Consider the following 19,138-nt stretch of genomic DNA (forward strand, 5'->3'; position numbering starts at 1 on the left):
CAAGCACTGGGTACAGTCAGAAGCGCGGGAGGGTGAGAGAATTCACCAGAGCCAGAGCTGGGAGCAGAGCAGGCAGAAGGACCGAAGTACACTGCTGAGGGGAGCAGCGGGCGGCAGAAGAGGTCTGCGCGCCTTGCGGGATCCTCCTCCGGTGGCCAGGGAGCAGCCGGGGATCAAACCGGTGCCACGGAGGCTGCTTCTGCAGGCAGCCTCGCAGCCCAGCGCTTAACCGCTGTGCCAGCAGGGGAGGCTCTGAAGCTGTACATCTTAATGGTTTTCTAAAATCTCATCTTGGAGCACTATATAAAAATAGTTTAAAACAGACGAAAACCTTTAAAAACATCTGTTGTAAATTGTATGAGGGTCGAGGCCCCAGAACTGAAAGAGAAGTCTAGGGATTGAAATGAAGTGATATACTCTAGTTGGCAATATCCTCTTGGAATTGCCACTTAAAATGTTTTGACCAAAGGAATATCTTGAATCAAGAACTAAGGGTTTGAGGATCCCTTAGTGACTCATCTTTATTTGGGAGAGAGGAAAGCAAAAATAGATATGCTCACCTTGGGCCTTTCCTTCCCATGATTGGCAAGATCCCGTTAAATTAGGGTTCCAATCCTGATGATATCACAGCTATTGCTTGAGATACCACCTGATCAACAGAATTTTCACAAGATGGTAGGTTAGGCCATTCCTTATCTGACAAGATGCTTGAGATCTAGTTTAGCATAGGTATTTATTACTGCTGTGTAACAAATTTCTCCAGAAGACATTTTCTCCCACAGTTTCTGATGCCCAGGGATTCTAAGCAGTGTAGCCCGGTGGTTCTTGTACAGTCTTTCTTGAGCTTGCAGTCAAGCAGCTGTCCTGGGTTGCTGTCATCTCGAGGCTCTACTGGGGATAAAGAATATCCCAAGCTCATGCCCATGTTGTTAGCAGGTCTCAGCTCCTCATAATGTGAACCTCGCCATAGGGCTGCTTGAAACATGGCAGCTTGTTCCCCCAGAGTGAGAAAGATGGAGAGAGCAAATGGAAACTAAGTGTCTTTTACAATAATTTTGGAAGTCTCATGCCATCAATTCTCCAGTGCTATTGATCATACAGGCCAACCTTATTAGTACAGTGTGAGAGGGAACTTGAGAAGGCTGTGAAGAACTAGAGAGCATTGGGAACCCCGCACATTGTAGCTACTAAGATGTGGCACTATTCTAAACTCTCACTCTCAGTGATAATTGCTACAGCCTTCCTGAAACTATAGGAGAAATAAAGAAATTAGAGATATTGTATAAACTAAAAATTTTGGCTACAAATGCTACACTTGTATAATTTCTTTAACATCTGTTTAATAAGTTATCAGGGAAGATGATACAATGTATAAAATCAGTTTTACATAGTATTCTAAACATGTTGCTGATTACCTTATACAATATACTTAAACATCTGTTTACTGATACATTCCATTGAGACAGTATCTCTTTATTCATTCCCCACTATATCAATGAGAAATGTTGACCTCCTCTCTCTCATTACTACCAAACATATATATGGCTAGGCCATTCATTTTATACTATTAAAGTTTATAGCACTTACCTTCTGTTGGGTAACTATAATTATTTACGTAGTCATGATGATTAGTGAAGGTAAGTGGTGGGGACTTCCTCTGATGTTATTGATTTTCCTCTTAATTAAGAGGGTAGACTTTGAAGTTCATGTGGATGTTGAGATTGACTGGAAGGTCTCACTTTTAGAAGGCTTGTGATGGGGGAGCTAGAGAGACTAAGTAGGCAAAACAGGAAGCCCTAATCTGGGATGCCAGCTCCCACTTTAAAAGCCCTACCTCTGCCATGAAGAAGTTTCCATTTCTTTTGAGAGTTTGTCTTTGCTTCCTCATGAGAGAAAAACAATACTGCCCATGCAGTATAAATGAAGTTGGGTGAAGGGCATCTATACAGGCAGTGCCACCAGTTGTTAAGTCACTGAGATTTTGGTCTTCTGCTGTGGCTTTCTGTCCTTGGTCCAAAGGCTATGACCTTAGAGCAATTTCCACCTCTGCTCTGACCTTCTCTCATGAATGCATGCCTTGTGTCTTACTATTCTGTTCATTCATTGGTGTGATTTTGTAAAATACCATGAGAGTGGCATGAGCGGAGACTGGCAAAGTGGGCTGGGGCTCTGTTGAAAGTCCCTTTAGGTTCTGAATTTTGTTGTAAGTGCATTGGGAAGGCTGACCCATCACCAGACCTCATTGGTCCTTCTGCTTCCACTCCTGCCTTCTTCTTCCCTCACTTCTTTTTCGAAACACACTGAGCTCAGTGTCTGTTTACTTTCTTTCTGTCTGGGATAGTTTCTTCTGGATCGTAGCATGAGTAACACCGTCTCATGATTCAACTGCTCAAAAGAGACCTTTTAATCTTTATTTTTTAAAAAAGATTATTTATGCATACAAGAACTGGCGTGTAGGCCAGAAGTGGGGGGTGAGAGGATTCACCAGAGACAGAGTGGGGAGCAGAACAGGCAGATTGACTGAAATACACTGCTGATGGGAGCAGTGGGCGAGATAGAGGTCTGCCGTGCCACGTGGGTTTCTCCCTGGCTGGCTAGGAATTGAATCCATGCTGCAGAGGCTGCGGACAGCTTCATAGCCCTGCGCTCAACTGCCTGTGCCACTGGGAGGCCAGCTCATTTCTTAAAATAAATCTCTTTATATATACTTACTATGGTTCTATTTCTCTGGAGAACCCTGATGCACTTGCTTTCTTGAAAATAAACACAAAATGGGATATTCTTCAAACATATACAAACATAGAAAGAATAATGTAAACACTGGTATTGCCACACTCAAATTGAGTAACTGCCTGACATGATACTATATTTGCTTGAGAATTGTTTTTCTTAAAGAAGTAACATTTACAGGGCCTCCTTGGTGGTGCAAGGGATTAAGCACCATACTATGAAGCAAGCTGCAGTCTCTGCAGCATGAGTTCAATCCCCAGCCAGCCAAGGAGCATCCCACATGGCATGGCAGACCTCCCCTGTCTCGCCTGCTACTCCTCTCAGCAGTGCCTTCAGTCCATCTGCCTGTGCTATTCCCCGCTCTGTCTCTGGTGAATCCTCTCACCCCCTACCTGACTGACCTGTACTACAGCTGTTGTATGCATAAATAATAAATAAATCTTTAAAAAAAGTAACATTTACAGATATAGTTAAATTCCTATTTTTATTTTTTTTATAATAAATTTTATTTTTATATTCCCTATACAATTTCAACCGCCCCATTTTGACCCCAATCCCTCCCTTCCCTCCACCCACCCCCCCAAAAGTGTCTCTGGATCATAGATTTTTGTTGATTTTGATTTTTACTTTCTTATAGTTATTCATTTTCCTGGTCCCTTATTTAAATTTTCTAGATTCCTGCTATGAGTGAGACCATCCGGTATTTTTCTTTTTCTTTCTGGCTTATTTCGCTGAGCATGATCCCTTCCAGCACCATCCATGTTGCTGCAAATTGCATGTGTTTATCTTTTTTGAATGCTGAGTAATATTCCATGGTATATATGTACCACATCTTCTTGATCCAGTCATCTATTTTTGGGCATTTGGGCTGTTTCCAAAGCTTAGCTATTGTAAATAGTGCTGCTATAAACATAGGGGTGCAGGTGTTCTTTGGAATTGATGTTTCTGTGTCCTTTGGGTAAATACCTAGGAGTGGAATTGCTGGATCATATGGAAGCTCTATGTTTAGTAGGTCCAGAAATCTCCACACAGCTCTCCATAGTGGTTGGACCAGTTTGCACTCCCACCAACAGTGCAGAAGAGTTCCTTTTTCTCCACACCCTCGCCAACATTTGTTGTTGCTAGTTTTTTTAATATGTGCCATTCTCACTGGTGTAAGATGGTATCTCATGGTAGTTTTGATTTGCATTTCCCTGATTACAAGTGATGTTGAACATTTTTCAAATGCCTGTTGGCCATTTGCATTTCCTCTTCAGAGAAGTTTCTTTTTAGCTCTTCTGCCCATTTTTTGACTGGATTATTTTCTTTGTAGTTGTTGAGTCTCATCAGCTCTTTGCAAATTTTTGTGATCAATCCTTTATCATTAGTGTTGTGTGCAAAAATGTTCTCCCAGTTGGTGGGGTTTCTCTTTGTTTTTGTTATTGTCTCTTTTGCTGTGCAGAAGCTCTTTAATTTGATGTAGTCCCAGCTGTTTATCTTTGCCTTCACTATCACTGCTTTGGGTGATGTGTCTGTAAAGATGTCTTTGATGTGCAAATCACGTAGTGTTTCGCCTATATTTCCTTCTATGTATTTTATGGTTTCAGGTTTTATGTCTAGTTCTTTAATCCATTTTGAGTTGGTTTTTGTGTATGGTGTGAGGTAGTGGTCAAGCTTCATTCTTTTGCATGTAGCGGCCCAGTTTTCCCAGCACCATTTATTGAACAGACTTTCTTTGCTCCAATGCATATTCTTTTCTCCTTTGTCAAATATTAGTTGACCATAAATCTGTGGGTTTATTTCTGGATTTTCTATTCGATTCCATTGGTCTGTGTGTCTGTTCTTGTTCCAATACCATGCAGTTTTGATGATTATGGCTTTGTAGTATAGTTTGAAGTCTGGGAGTCTGATGCCTCCATTCCCTTCTTTTTTTTTCAGGAGAGCTTTGGCTATTCGGGGTTTTTGGTGATTCCATATGAATTTCATCAATAATTGTTCTATTTCTTTGAAGAATAACATTGAATTTTTTATTGGAATAGCATTGAATCGGTATATTGCTTTTGGTAGGATGGCCATTTTAATAATGTTTATTCTGCCAATCCATGAGCAGGGGATGTCTTTCCATTTCTTTGTATCTTCTTCTATTTCTTTTAACAGTGTTTTATAGTTTTCTTTGTAAAGGTCCTTTACCTCTTTTGTTAGATTTATTCCCAAGTATTTGATTTTTTTTGTTTCAATAATAAAGGGGATGGTTTTTTTTTCCATTTCTTCTTCTTCAGATTTATTGTTAGTATATAGGAAGGCTTCTGACTTTTGCATGTTGATTTTGTATCCTGCCACTTTGCTGAACTGATTGATGAGTTCAATTAGTTTTTCTATGGAGTTTTTGGGGTTCTCTATGTATATTATCATATCATCTGCAAATAGTGATAGTTTGACTTCTTCTTTTCCTATTTGGATTCCTTGGATGTCTTTCTCTTGTCTTATTGCTCTGGCTAGGACTTCCAGTATTATATTGAAAAGCAGTGGTGAGAGTGGACATCCTTGTCTTGTTCCAGATCTTAATGGAAATGCTTTCAGCTTTTCACCATTGAGAATGATACTGGCTGTTGGCTTGTCGTATATGGCCTTTATGATGTTGAGGTATGTTCCTTGTATCTCAAGAATTTCAAGGGCTTTTATCATGAATGGGTGTTGCACTTTGTCGAAAGCTTTCTCGGCATCTATTGATATTATCATATGGTTTTTATATTTCTTTTTGTTGATGTGTTGGATAACGTTGATTGATTTTCGGATGTTGAAACATCCTTGTGTCCCTGGAATGAATCCTACTTGGTCGTGGTGAATTACCTTATGGATACACTGTTGGATTCTGATAGCTAAAATTTTATTGAGGATTTTTGCATCAGTGTTCATTAGGGAGATTGGCCTATAGTTTTCTTTTTTTGTGTTGTCCTTGTTTGGTTTTGGTATTAGTGTAATGTTGGCTTCATAGAACGTGTTGGGTATTATACCTTCCTTCTCAATTTTTTGGAAGAGTTTGTGAAGGATAGGCACCAATTCGTCTCTGAATGTTTGGTAGAATTCATTTGTAAATCCATCAGGTCCTGGGCTTTTGTTTTTGGGGAGGTTTTTGATTACCATTTCAATTTCGCTGCTTGTAATTGGTCTGTTTAGGTGTTCTATTTCTTCTTTATGTAGCTTTGGGTGATTGTAGAGTTGTAGGAATTTGTCCATCTCCTCTAGATTGTTGAACTTGTTTCCATATAACTGTTCATAGTAGTTATTAATTATTCTTTTGATTTCTGCTGTGTCCGTTGTGATTTCTCCTCTTTCATTTATGATTCTGTGTATTTGTGCTTTCTCCCTTTTTGCCCTTGTGAGTCTGGCTAGGGGTTTATCTATTTTATTTATTTTTTCGAAGAACCAGCTCTTGGTTTCATTGATCTTTTGGATTGTTTTTTTAGTTTCGATTTCATTTATTTCTGCTTTGGTTTTTATTATTTCTTTTCTTCTACTGGTTTTGGGGTTTTTTTTGTTGTTCTTTTTCTAGATCTTTGAGCTTCGAGATTAGGTTGTTTCTTTGAGTTCTTTCTTGTTTCTTGATGTGAGCATCTATTGCTATATATTTTCCTCCTATTACTGCTTTTGCTGCATCCCATACATTTAGGAAATTGGTGTCCTCCTTGTCATTCAATTCAAAGAATTTTTTAATTTCTTCTTTTATCTCCTCGTTAGTCCAGTGGACTTCCAGTAGTGTGGGTTTCAATCTCCACGAGGTAGGAGAGTACCTTGCCTTCTTTTTATGGTTTATTTCTAGTTTGATGCCTTCATGGTCAGAAAAGATGGTTGGTATGATTTCAATCTTGGTGTATCTGTTGATGTTTGTCTTGTGCCCCAGTATATGATCGATCCTAGAGAATGATCCCTGTGCGCTTGAGAAAAATGTATACTCAGATTTTTTTGGGTTTAGTGTTCTATATGTGTCTGTTAAGCCCAAGCACTCTAGATCCTTATTTAGAGCTTTAGTGTCTTTACTTATTTTTTGTCTTGTTGATCTATCCATTGTTGATAGTGGTGTGTTGAAGTCTCCCACTATGTATGTGTTTTCTCTGATGTCTGTTTTCAGAGATGCCAATAGTTGTCTGATATATTTTGGTGCTCCTTCGTTTGGTGAATATATGTTAATGAGTGTTATTTCTTCTTGAAGTATTGTCCCCTTGATCATAATGTAGTGACCACTGGGGTCTCTTTTTATCTTTTTAAGTTTGAAATCTGTTATATCTGATATGAGTATAGCTGTTCCTGCCTTCTTTTTTTGGTCCATTTGCTTGTAGAATTGTTTTCCATCCTTTAACTTTGAGTCTATTTTTATCTTTTACAGCTAAATGTGTTTCCTGGAGACAGCAAAAGGTTGGGTTTTGTTTCTTAATCCAGCCTGCAACTCTGTGTCTTTTTATTGAAGAGTTTAGTCCATTTATATTTAGAGTTAGTATTGATATGTTAGCATCTGTATTTGCCATTGTGTTTGTCTTTCCTTTGATTTTATTTATTTATTCTTTTAATAACTTTCTTTGGCCTTCTTTTGTTGTTATTCGTCCCTCTGAGGTTCTGGCTTTAGGACTCCTTGTAGTATTTTTTGGAGTGGGGGTTTAGTCGTAATAAAATTCCAGAGTTTCTGTTTGTCTGGGAAGGTCCTTATTCTTTCTTCAAAGAGGAAGGAGAGCTTTGCGGGATAGAGTATTCTTGGTTGGCATCTGTTTTCTTGGAGTCTGTTGACTATGTCCCTCCACTCTCTCCTTGCCCGTAGTGTTTCTTCAGAGAAGTCTGATGTCAGTCTGATTGGTTTCCCTTTGAATGTTATCTGTTTCTTCCCTCTTGTTAGTTTCATTATTTTTTCCTTGTCTTGGATTCTTGGGAGCTTTACTATTATGTGTCTTGCTGTATTTTTCCTTTCGTCATGGAAGTTTGGTGTTCTTCTTGCTTCTTGTATATCAATTTTCAGCTCCTTCTTCGCGTTTGGGAAGTTCTCTTCAATTATCTCCTGGAATATTTTCTCTGTTCCTACATCTCTCTCCTCTCCTTCTGGGATTCCTATAACTCTTATATTTTCTTTCCTCATGGAGTCAGATAGTTCCTGAAGTCTTTCTTCGGTCTTTTTCCTTCGTACGTCTCCTTCCTTTTCTGTTTTAGTTCTTTTTATTTCTGTGTCTTCAAGAGTACTTATTCGTTCTTCCATTTCATCTATTCTGCTTTCATTGCTTTTCCCAGAGTTCTTTAGCGTCTCCATTAATTCTTTGATCGCCTGCATTTCTTTTACTTCCCTCTTTAGGGACTCAATTTCATTCTTCTGGTCATTAATTATTTTCCCCTTATCATTGTTTTCCTTTATGACTTCTGTCAGTTTTTTAATCACAGCAATTTTAAATTCTCTATATGGAAGGCTCAGAAGTTCTTCCAAGTTACTGTCGTTGCAATCTGGTAGATGGTTTTCTTTTTGCGGTGTGCTTTTTTGCTGAGGAGTTGCTGGGTTGCATGTGGTTTTTCTACTCCCTACTGCCTGTTTTCTAATTTGCCGTATTCCTTGTGACACTGTGTTGCTGGTACTGGTCGGCATCTTGGGCGACCTTCCCAGCTCCCCACTGGCTCCTCTGGGGAACTTCTGCTGGGTTCACAAGTCTCCAGCAAAGAAAGGTCCCTGCTGCAAAATGGCGATGCGGGAACCCGCTCCCCTGCATGCTCGGTCTGCCCCAGTGGTGGGTGCTGCTCCCCTCTGGGCTGGAACTGCAGGCTAGAAGGCGCCCGGCATGGGCAAGCCTCCCAGCTTACCTCTGTCTCCTTGGTGAGCCTTCTGCTGGGTTCACACAGTCTCCAGCAAGAAAGGTCCCTGCTGCAAAATGCCGGTGCCGGGGACTCACTCCCCTGCATGCCCAGTCTGCCCCAGCGGTGGGTGCTGCTCCCCTCTGGGCTGGAACTGCAGGCTAGAAGGTGCCCAGCATGGGCAAGCCTCCCAGCTTACCTCTCTCTCCTCGGTGAGCCTTCTGCTGGGTTCACACAGTCTCCAGCAAAGAAAGAAAGCTAAATTCCTATTTTTAATCCTTTCAGACCCCACTTTCCTCCTAACAATCTTTTTTTTTTTTTTTTAAGATTTATTTGCCAGAGAAGTTGTGGTACAGGCCAGAGGTGTGGGGGATGAGAGGACTCACCAGAGACAGAGTGGGAAACAGAACAGGCAGACTGACTGAAGTATACTGCTGAGAGGAGCAGCAGGTGAGCCAGGAGAGGTCTGCTGCACCATGTGGGTTGCTCCCTGGCTGGCCAAGGAATTGAACTCGAGCTGCAGAGGCTGGGGACAGCCTCACAGGGTGTGTCTTTTTTTTTTTTTTTTTAAGATTTATTTTTTTTATTTATACAATAGCTGGGGTATAGGCCAGAGGCGCAGGAGGGTGAGAGGATTTACCAGAGACAGAGTGGGGAGCAGGACAGGCAGACAAACTGAAAGCACTGCTGAGGGGAGCAGCGGGCACAACAGGAGAGGTCTGCTGTGCCCTGTGGGAATCTCCCTGGCCACCTGGGAATCGAACCCACACTGCAGAGGCTGCAGACAGCTTCACAGATCTGTGCTCAACCAGCTGTGCCACTGAAGAGGCCCACAGGTTGCATCTTAACCCCTTGCGCCACCAGGGAGGCCCTCCTCCTTCCATCTTAAGTCAGGCCTTATTCCCATTTCATATTTTTACTATTAATGTGTGTGTGTCTCAAAAAAATACACATTTTTCATATATTAGAAATTTCTTTATATACATGACATATTGTACTTTACAAGGCTGAATTTAGAGCCAGTTTTCTTGGATTTAAATTGTCTGCCAGAAATATTTTTTTAGGGGTGATGAAGGTATTCTAAAATTAGGTAGTGGAGATGGTTGTACAACTGTGACTATACTAAAAGCTACTCAATTGTGCACTTAGAAAGAGTGAGTTTTATGGTATGTCAGTTATCTCAATAAAGTTGTTATAAAATACAGTTAACAATGGAAGGTGACATGTGAAAAAAAATCCTGCCTGCAAATACAAGCGCTGTGACCTTGGGCAAAGTATTTAAAAAACTCTTAGCATCTATGTTCTCATCTATAAAATGGGATAATTATAGTATCTAGCTTGTAAGTTTGTTATGAGGATTGAATGAGTTAATATTTGTAAAAGCACAACAGAGTGAGGGAGTGGTGTCAACAGTACACAGTAAATATTAGTAATTATTAATGTTATGTAGTGCTCTGCAATTTACGCGTTTCTCTGTTTTCTATGATAAAAGGTGGGTCTAGTTGATTTCATTCTAATTGTTCTATGCTATTCATTTGCAAAGAGAACACATTTATTTTATTCCTTATTGATGGATAGTAGGTCATTTATACATTTCTTAATACAAACAATGTTGCAGTAAGCACCCTTATATACATATCCTTGAGCACATATAGGGGTATCCATAAGGAACCTAGAAGGAAATTACTGGGTCATTGGTATGTACCATTTGACTTTATTAAATATTGATATATGGCTTTGCATCAATGTATGATAGCTCCCCTTTCTCTGCATCCCCACCAACACTTGATAAGGTTTCAAAAAATATGGTAGTTTGAAATATTTCATTGTTAATTTGCATTCTATTAACTAGTGAAATTTATACATCTTGTGCAATGTTTGCTGGCCATTGTGGGTTCTTTTTTTGTTAATCATGTTTAATATTGTATGCTTATGTGCTATATCATCTATTTAAAAAAAAGGCTTTTACTTATTTATGCATACAAGAACTGGAGTGTAGGCCAGAGATATGGGGGGGTTTGAGAGGATTCACCAGAGACAGAGTAGGGAGCAGAACAGGCAGCTCTACTGAAATACACTGCTGAGGGGAGCAGTGGACAAGACAGGAGAGGTCTGCTGTACCAGGTGGGTTAGCTCCTTGGTAGGAGGATTGAACTCGTGCTGCAGTGGCTGGCATAGCTTGATAGCACTGAAACTTTAACCCCTGTGCCACCAGGGAGGCCCCATCTCTTTGTTTTAAAATTAAGTTCTAGGCAGGTTATATATATATATATTCTAGTTGTGGATTAAAGGCTGACTCTTAGGCTTTAGATTTGGACAAGTAGGTGAATTGTGTGCCATTAACATGGATGAAGACAATAGTAGAAAACAAGTTCTAGCAAGAATATCAAGAGTTCACTTTCAGACAAATTTGAGATGCTTTTGAATCATCCAAGAGAACAAGTCTGTGCTGCGGAGATACTTTTGGGAGTTGTCCTCTTACAGATGGTATGTAAAGTGATAGTGATGCACGTGGTTATCTCCTGAGACAATTTGGAGTGACATGAGAAGAATACTATAGAATTTATAGGTGGAGGATCCAGCAAGGACACTGAGTTGGGGGGCCAGTGAAATAGAAAAATAAAAAAAAAAACCAGAATCGTGTGATATCATGGAAGCTAAGAGAGGAATGTGCACTTTTCCTCCCTCAGGTTTTGTGATGAATGCATGTTTCATTGCATGGGTGTACCCTGTTTGCTTCTTGGAACTTAGATTTTTTCATTTTTTTTTAAATTATAAACTATACTTTGGTGAACGTTCTTGTAGATTTATCTGTTTTTGCAACTCTGGTTATTTCCTTTGGTATACTCCTACATGTAGGTCAAAGGGTATGCCTGTTTAACAGCATTTACTATAAGTTACACATTGTGTACTCGAAAGGTTGTGTTCATCTCTCACTCTCCAGAATGAGTTTGCAGTTTTCTTCATTTTTTGTAGTGGTGGGGAAGGGGTGAGAAACAGATATCACATACCAACATTTCTAATGGTTGCAGAGTGTGCTAATGTATGAATGTTCATAATTTAGTCAATTACATTGTTTTCTTGTTTTTGCTAATTACAGCTATGTTACAATTAATAACTTTTTTTTTATTATTTTTTTTTTTTTTAATTTTCTAGAGGCATGTCTTATTTATTTATTTATTATTTGTTTGTTTGTTTGGTTTATACATGCACTGGGTACAGTCAGAAGCGCGGGAGGGTGAGAGAATTCACCAGAGCCAGAGCGGGAACCAGAGCAGGCAGAAGGACCGAAGGACACTGCTGAGGGGAGCAGCGGGCTGCAGGAGAGGTCTGCTCGCCATGTGGGACCCTCCTCCGGTAGCCGGGGAGCAGCCGGGGATCGAACCGGTGCTGCAGAGGCTGCAGGCAGCTTCGCAACCCAGCGCTCAACCGCTGCGCCACCAGGGAGGCCCAATAACTTTTTTTTTAAAGATTTATTTATTTATTTATACAAGCACTGGGTACAGTCAGAAGCACAGGAGGGTGAGAGAATTCACCAGAGCCAGAGCGGGGAACAGAACAGGCAGACAGAGGAAACACACTGCTGAGGGGAGCAGCGGGCATGGCAGGAGAGGTCTGTCGTGCCCTGTGGGGCCCTCGCCGGTGGCCGGGATCGAACTGGCGCTGCAGAACCTGCGGGCAGCTTCGCAGCCCAGCATTCAACCGCTGTGCCACCAGGGAAGGCCCCAATTAATAACTTTTAAAGTTAGCTCTTTCTGCTTATTTTTAATCTGTTCCATAGAATAAATTCCTGAAAGTGGACTTGATGAGTCAAAAGTATTTGCATTTTTTTTTTTTTTTTTTAAAGATTTATGTATTTATTTATACAAGCACTGGGTACAGTCAGAAGCGCGGGAGGGTGAGAGAATTCACCAGAGCCAGAGCGGGGAGCACATCAGGCAGAAGGACCGAAGTACACTGCTGAGGGGAGCAGCGGGCGGCGGGAGAGGTCTGCGCGCCATGTGGGACCCTCCTCTGGTGGCCGGGGATCAAACCGGTGCTGCAGAGGTTGCGGGCAGCTTCGCAACCCAGCGCTCAACCGCTGCGCCACCAGGGGAGGCCCAAAAGTATTTGCATTTTTAAACTTGCGGATACAGGGCCTCCCTGATGGTGGAAGGAGTTGAGTCTCAGCACTAATAATCTATGGACAGACTGCAGCAGGAGTTTGATCCCCCGTCAGGGAGCTAACCTAACCCACATGGTGCAGCAGACCTCTCCTGTCTCGCTGCTGCTCCCCTCAGTGATGTATTTCAGTCAGTCTGCCTGTTCTGCTCCCTACTCTCTTTGGTGAATCCTCTCATCCCCACCCCTCTGGCCCATACCTCAGCTCTTGTATGAAAAAATAAAATAAATCTTAAAAAAAATAAAGTTGTGGATACATATAGATAAAATACCCTCCAGCGATACCCTCTCTGCATTTCCCATCAGCATGGTCATGTCTAATCTTTGAAAATTATTTGGAGAAGGGCCTCCCTGGTGGCACAGTGGTAGAGCGCTGGGTTGCGAAGCAGCCCTTGGCCTCTGCAGCGCCGGTTCGATCCCCAGCTGCTCCCCGGCCACCAGAGGAGGGTCCCACATGGCACGCAGACCTCTCCTGCCGCCTGCTGCTCCCCTCAGCAGTGTACTTCGGTCCTTCTGCCTGCTCTGCTCCCCGCTTTGGCTCTGGTGAATTCTCTCACCCTCCCGTGCTTCTGACTGTACCCAGTGCATGTATAAACAAAACAAACAAACAAACAAATAAATAAATAAATTAAAACATGCCTCTATTTAAAAAAAAAAAAAGAAAATTATTTGGAGAACCACGACGTCCATAATTACTTCCTTCAGGCTAAATGTATTCAGGATGACTCGATAGGAAAAGTGTGTTCAAATAAAATATCCAAACAATACCAACTTACGCACATTACACTGGAATTGAGGCCCAAGATCTAAAAAGGTTTTTATTGGGCCTCCCCGGTGGCGCAGCGGTTGAGCGCTGGGTTGCGAAGCTGCCCGTGTCCTCTGCGGCGCCGGTTCGATCCCCGGCTGCTCCCCGGCCACCGGAGGAGGGTCCCACATGGCGCGCAGACCTCTCCTGCCGCCCGCTGCTCCCCTCAGCAGTGTACTTCGGTCCCTCTGCCTGCTCTGCTTCCCGCTCTGGCTCTGGTGAATTCTCTCACCCTCCCGCGCTTCTGACTGTACCCAGTGCATGTATAAACAAAAAACAAAACAAACAAAAAATAAATAAATAAAGCATGCCTCTATAAAAAAAAAATTGTATTAAAAAAATAAATAAATAAAAAGGTTTTTATTCCAGGTCTATTACTGATCTGTGATCTCTAAAGAATTGTTTCAATAACGTAGTGTTTTGTTAGGTGACCAAACCATCAGGGACATCAGAGGGAAAAGAGGGTGGGATTTTGAAGCCAAGGGTTTCAAACCACAGTTGATTCAGTGTGGCCAAGGGGACGGTTGGAAAAGGCAGTCTCACGTAGTGTTTCGCCTATATTTCCTTCTATGTATTTTATGGTTTCAGGTCTTATGTCTAGTTCTTTAATCCATTTTGAGTTGCTTTGGAAACAACCTAAATGCCCAAAAATAGATGACTGGATCAAGAAGATGTGGTACATATACACCATAGAATATTACTCAGCATTCAAAAAAGATAAACACATGCAATTTGCAGCAACATGGATGGTGCTGGAAGGGATCATGCTCAGCGAAATAAGCCAGAAAGAAAAAGAAAAATACCGGATGGTCTCACTCATAGCAGGAATCTAGAAAACTTAAATAAGGGACCAGGAAAAAGAATAACTATAATAAAGTAAAAATCAAAATCAACAAACAACTATGAACCAGAGACACTCTATGGGGGGTGGGGGGCGGGGAGGGGAGGGATTGGGGTCAAAATAAGGGGGTTGCAATTGTATGGGGAATATAAAAAGAAAATTTATTTAAAAAAATAAAATAAAAATAAATATAAATTAAAAAAAAAAAGGAAAAGGCAGTCTCAGGTTTGAAATCATTTCAGTTGAAAGTTCTTCAAAACCAGTGGATTTCGTGTTGGGTTGCCTTCGCTTAGGAATCTAGTTGGCATTTCCTGTTTTATTGTGGCTTAACGGTTGACCAAAATAGCTTCAGAACTCATAGAGACGGGTCTTGTAGATTTTTTTTTTTTTTTTGAAAAACAAATGGCAAAATAGTCACTCTTGTATCCGCTAAAAGTAAACATCTGGATTCCAATCTCTGCGGACACCATTCTTACACTGGCACTGCTGTTGGCGTGAGAGGTGAGTGCTCTGACTCATCTGCTGTCTGAGGCAGAGGCCGATGTCCAACCCGCGCAGTGGCCATTGCCCCCCAGTCCCTCCCGGTCCGTCCTCCAAATCCGCCCCCGGCCCCCCGACCCAGCCATCAGGGCTCTGACAGCCCCGCCTGCCCTCCCGGAAGGGGCGGAGCCGGCGGCAGGACCCGCCCCCGGCGGCGGCGCAGGCGGACGGGCGAGTCTTCCGGCTCCCCGGGGCTACTTCCGGGTCCCGTGAGAGCGGCGCGGCTGCCCAGCGTGGCGGTCCTGGGGGAGCCGGCGGGCTGGGCTGCGGCCCGCGCGCGACCGGCGATGCTGGGGGGCAGCTCCAGGGCTCCGGAGTGCGAGGCGGAGGGCGGCGGGGCGGGGGCTCTGCCCGCGCCGCCTGCCATCGAATTCCCAGCCGAGGGCTCGGACCCCAAGTACGATGGTGAGACCCCGGAGTGCCTTGGCGGCCGCGACTGGCCCACGTCCACCCTCAGGCCCGCGGGCAGGGGACAGCGAGGTTCGCCTCAGGTCTGGGCGAATTTGGCTGGATCTGGGCTCGAACCCGGAGTCCAGGGGGGGCCCCATGGCCGAGTGGGCGGGCCGTCGAGGGTAAGGTAAACACTTAAGGAAACGAGTGTCTGCACCCCTCGTTTGTTTACGTTTCTGTTCTTTAGTTTCCTCTGCGGTCTCCGGCTTCGGACTAAGACTTCCTTCGGGCGACTTTCCAGCTCTCTAGCCCTGTAGTTTTGTCAGGCGATGGGTGTGGATCAAGAGTCTTGCTTTTTCCTTCTTTAGTCTTTCGCTTCGCTGACAGTAGCTCTAAACCTCTCGTAGTGAGGCAGTGTGGCAATCATTCTCGTCGTTTTAAAAACAATTGGCCAAGTTTTCTTGAGGGCTTTATTATTTTTTTTAAAGATTTACTTATGCATACAAGAGCTGGGGTACAGGCCAGATGTGTGGGGTGAGAGGATTCACCAGAGACAGAGCAGGGAGCAGAACAGGCAGACTGACTGAAAGACACTGCTAAGGGGAGCAGCAGGCGAGTCAGGAGAGGTCTGCTGCGCCATGTGGGCTGCCCCCTGGCAGGCCAGGGGATGGAACTCATGCAGCAGAGGCTGAGGACAGCTCCATGGGTTGGGTCTTACCCCCTTGCCCCACCAGGGAGGCCCTCTTGAGGGCTTTGGTTACTAGGAGATAAGCATTAGTGAGTCAAGTTATTTAGCATAAAGTAAGTTACATAAAATGTTGGCTCTGCCAGTTCACAGTATCTAATATTTAAATGAAAGTGCAATAGGCAAGTTATTTTAATTGCTACCAGTTTTCTTGGCCACTTTAAGAATTGTGTATCAAGACTGAATATATTGATTCAGGAGGGTTTTTACTATAATAGTTGCAATAGGAGAATTACAGAGAACACACATTCGGTTGGAGCATGAAACAATTATTAACATGTTGCAATGGGTTTAAAGGTGCACACAGAATTGAAAAGGTTTCAATTTCTTAAATTCATTGGTTTTTCATTCCTAACACTACCTAAAATTCTTGATCATAAAGGGAGACAAAAGCAAACTGGTAGTAATTTAAGTAGGAGTTGTAAGATAACTTTTTTATGGGACAAACACAGTTTTTTCCCCCACATGTAAGTTGTATATTACAGCAAGTCAAAACTATGTAAAGTGTTATGTCATAGGAAAAGTCCCAGCTGTAAACACAGTCTATCTTTTCTGTAATGTTGTGATAAGGTTTTCTGCAAGCTAAAGATTATTCTTGAAGGGAGTGATCTTAGATAAGTTTAAAAAAACTTCCTTATGGTTTCTAATAGTACTGTTGTGTATACACATTGCTTTTTCCTCCAAAAGACTCTCAATATCCAGACATGACTTACCTTTTTATATGAAAAGTGAAGCCTGTGAAAAATATAGCTACAGTTTTAATAGACATCAAAACAGAATAAATGATTTCTTGAAGGTCGTGGGATGTGAGGAGGTCTCTCTGCCAGTAAATGGTAGAGTCAGAAAATTCAGGTATAATCTTACACCTGTGTTCTTTGGCAACTACTGTGTAGAGATTTGCTTAGAGCCATAATCAGCCTTTGGTCAAAGTTGCTGTGGTATCTTTTTTTTCACCCCTGTGGAACATCATTCATTCAAAGGAAGGCCAACCTTAAACCCATTGTCAGACCCATTCATTTTTCTGTTCATTTGGCACAAGTTTTTCAGAATTTTTACCTTAGACTAGTTTTCCAGGTTCCTCTTTCATTTAATGAGTGGCCATCTGGATGATACTTCCCGGAGCAGATGGAGTTAGGTGATTCTTTTCCTGTCTACTCCTTTTCCACTGGGCAGAGATCTGGAACTCAATTTCACCTAGGATCTCTGTGTTATTTCTTACTCTTCTATAAACGAACTTGACAGCATCTTTCCTTTTAGCCACACTCCTCTTCTATTCTTGACCAGATTGTGAAAAGGGGAATTTATCCTTCTCTGCATTTTAGTATCTGACCAGTGGCCTTTTAAAGCTGTCATTTTCTTGATTTCCCAAATTCATGTGACTCCAGAGACCATTCTTTTTTTTTTTTTTTTAAAGATTTATTTATTTATTTATACAAGCGCTGGGTACAGTCAGAAGCACAGGAGGGTGAGAGAATTCACCAGAGCGAGGAGCAGAACAGGCAGACTGACAAAGTACACTGCTGAGGGGAGCAGTGGGCATGGCAGGAGAGGTCTGGGCGCCATGTGGGACCCCCGCCGGAGGCCGGGGATCGAACCGGTGCTGCAGAGGCTGTGGGCAGCTTTGCAGCCCAGCACTCAACTGCTGCGCCACCAGGGGAGGCCTGAGACCATTCTTTTTTTTTAATTAATAAGTAGAATTTTCTCATTTTAGAAAATAGGAAGTTATGAGTGGACCTAAACTCATAACACAGTGGACCTAAACTCATAACACAGAAGTGGACCTAAACACAGAAGTAGGATTTGTTGGATCAGAAAAATAAGCATAAAATTAAAGAAATATTTGATAATTTTGTTGCAGTGACCTCTTTAAAGGTTGTTAGTTTTGGGCTTCCCTGGAGGCACAAGGGGTTAAGTCTCACCACTATGAAGCTATCAGCAGCCACTGCGGGAGTTTGATTCCCAACCAGGGACCAAACCCACATGGCACAGCAGACCTCTCCTGTCTCACCACCTGTTCCCCTCAGCAGTGTATTTCAGTAGATCTGTTCTGCTCCTCACTCTGTCTCTGGTGAATCCTCTTACCTCCCTGCACCTCCGTCCTACACCCCAGCTCTCGTACTCATAAAAAATTAAATCTTTAAAAAAATAAAGGTTGCTAGTTTTTATGAAACTATCTGGTATCACCTTCATCAGTATTACTATCTGACAGCCGCCTTCTTTGATTTGATAATGGACTATTTATGATCATCTTTCTCTACACCATCATTTCTAACAGCAGTTTAGTATTCTGTGTACAGTTTATAATTTATTTAGCCAAATTTCAATATTCTGAAGAATTATGCTGAATAGTTTGTACATATGTATCTGTTCTGCTTTGCTTAATTATTTCCTTGGTATACATTTCTAAAAGTAGAATTGATGGGTCAAAGCATTGTACATTCAAAAATTCACAGTGTATTGCTGAAGGTTGCAAGTACTTTTGCCCCGTGGATTAAAAATATCTGCTTTCTGTGCCCTTAAGAATACTAGGTACGTGGTGGGTGGGGGGCGGGAGGGGAGGGATTGGGGTCAGAATGGGGGGGATTGCAATTGTATGGGGAATATAAAAATAAAATTTATTAAAAAAAAAAAAAAGAATACTAGGTACCCCAGGCTTTAAGTAGTTCACCAGTTAAATGGTAAACTACAGTACTCAAACAAGTATTGTGGTTATTTTAATATATGCTATTACTCTAGTTATATTAATCCTATATAAGTTTTAATTGTGGTTCACTTTCATATTAGCTTGTAAGAGCTCTGTAAATTTACTACCTTTTCCTTTTCATTATGGTACAGCTCTATGTACTGTATCTAAATTTGTGATTCATAGTTTCACTTTAAGATGTCTTTACATAGAGAAGTTTTTGCATGGCCACATTTTTCATTCTTCCTCAGTAATACTCATTTGAAATGAATAGCACATCTGCATCTAAACAGAGCTTTTATTTTAAGATTAATATAGCCACCAATTTAGATCAGAGAGGAAATTGCAATGAAGTCTGGATTTGAAAACTTTGGCTTTTCTAGGACCTTGAGTAGTTAATAGAGGAGAGTGGAATAGAATATCCATTTTCAAACAATAAAGATT

The 19,138-nt window shown here is 42.0% G+C and overlaps 1 protein-coding gene across 4 annotated transcripts in view; it reads left to right on the forward strand.

Moving 5' to 3' along the window:
• The first annotated feature begins 15,150 nt into the window (after positions 1 to 15,150).
• EIF2AK1 (eukaryotic translation initiation factor 2 alpha kinase 1) overlaps positions 15,151 to 19,138 on the forward strand; it is a 33,771-nt gene continuing 29,783 nt past the window's right edge. For all 4 annotated transcript variants that reach the window (XM_054693693.1, XM_054693694.1, XM_037507103.2 and 1 more), the window contains exon 1: positions 15,151 to 15,281. In XM_054693693.1, coding sequence (XP_054549668.1) covers positions 15,164 to 15,281 — 118 coding nt within the window. In that variant the 5' untranslated portion in view covers positions 15,151 to 15,163. The remainder of the gene's footprint in view (positions 15,282 to 19,138) is intronic.

The sequence above is a fragment of the Talpa occidentalis genome, unplaced genomic scaffold (genome assembly GCF_014898055.3).
Source record: "Talpa occidentalis isolate TD23 unplaced genomic scaffold, MPIMG_talOcc4v2.1 talOcc4.12, whole genome shotgun sequence".
In the NCBI taxonomy this organism is placed as follows: domain Eukaryota; kingdom Metazoa; phylum Chordata; class Mammalia; order Eulipotyphla; family Talpidae; genus Talpa; species Talpa occidentalis.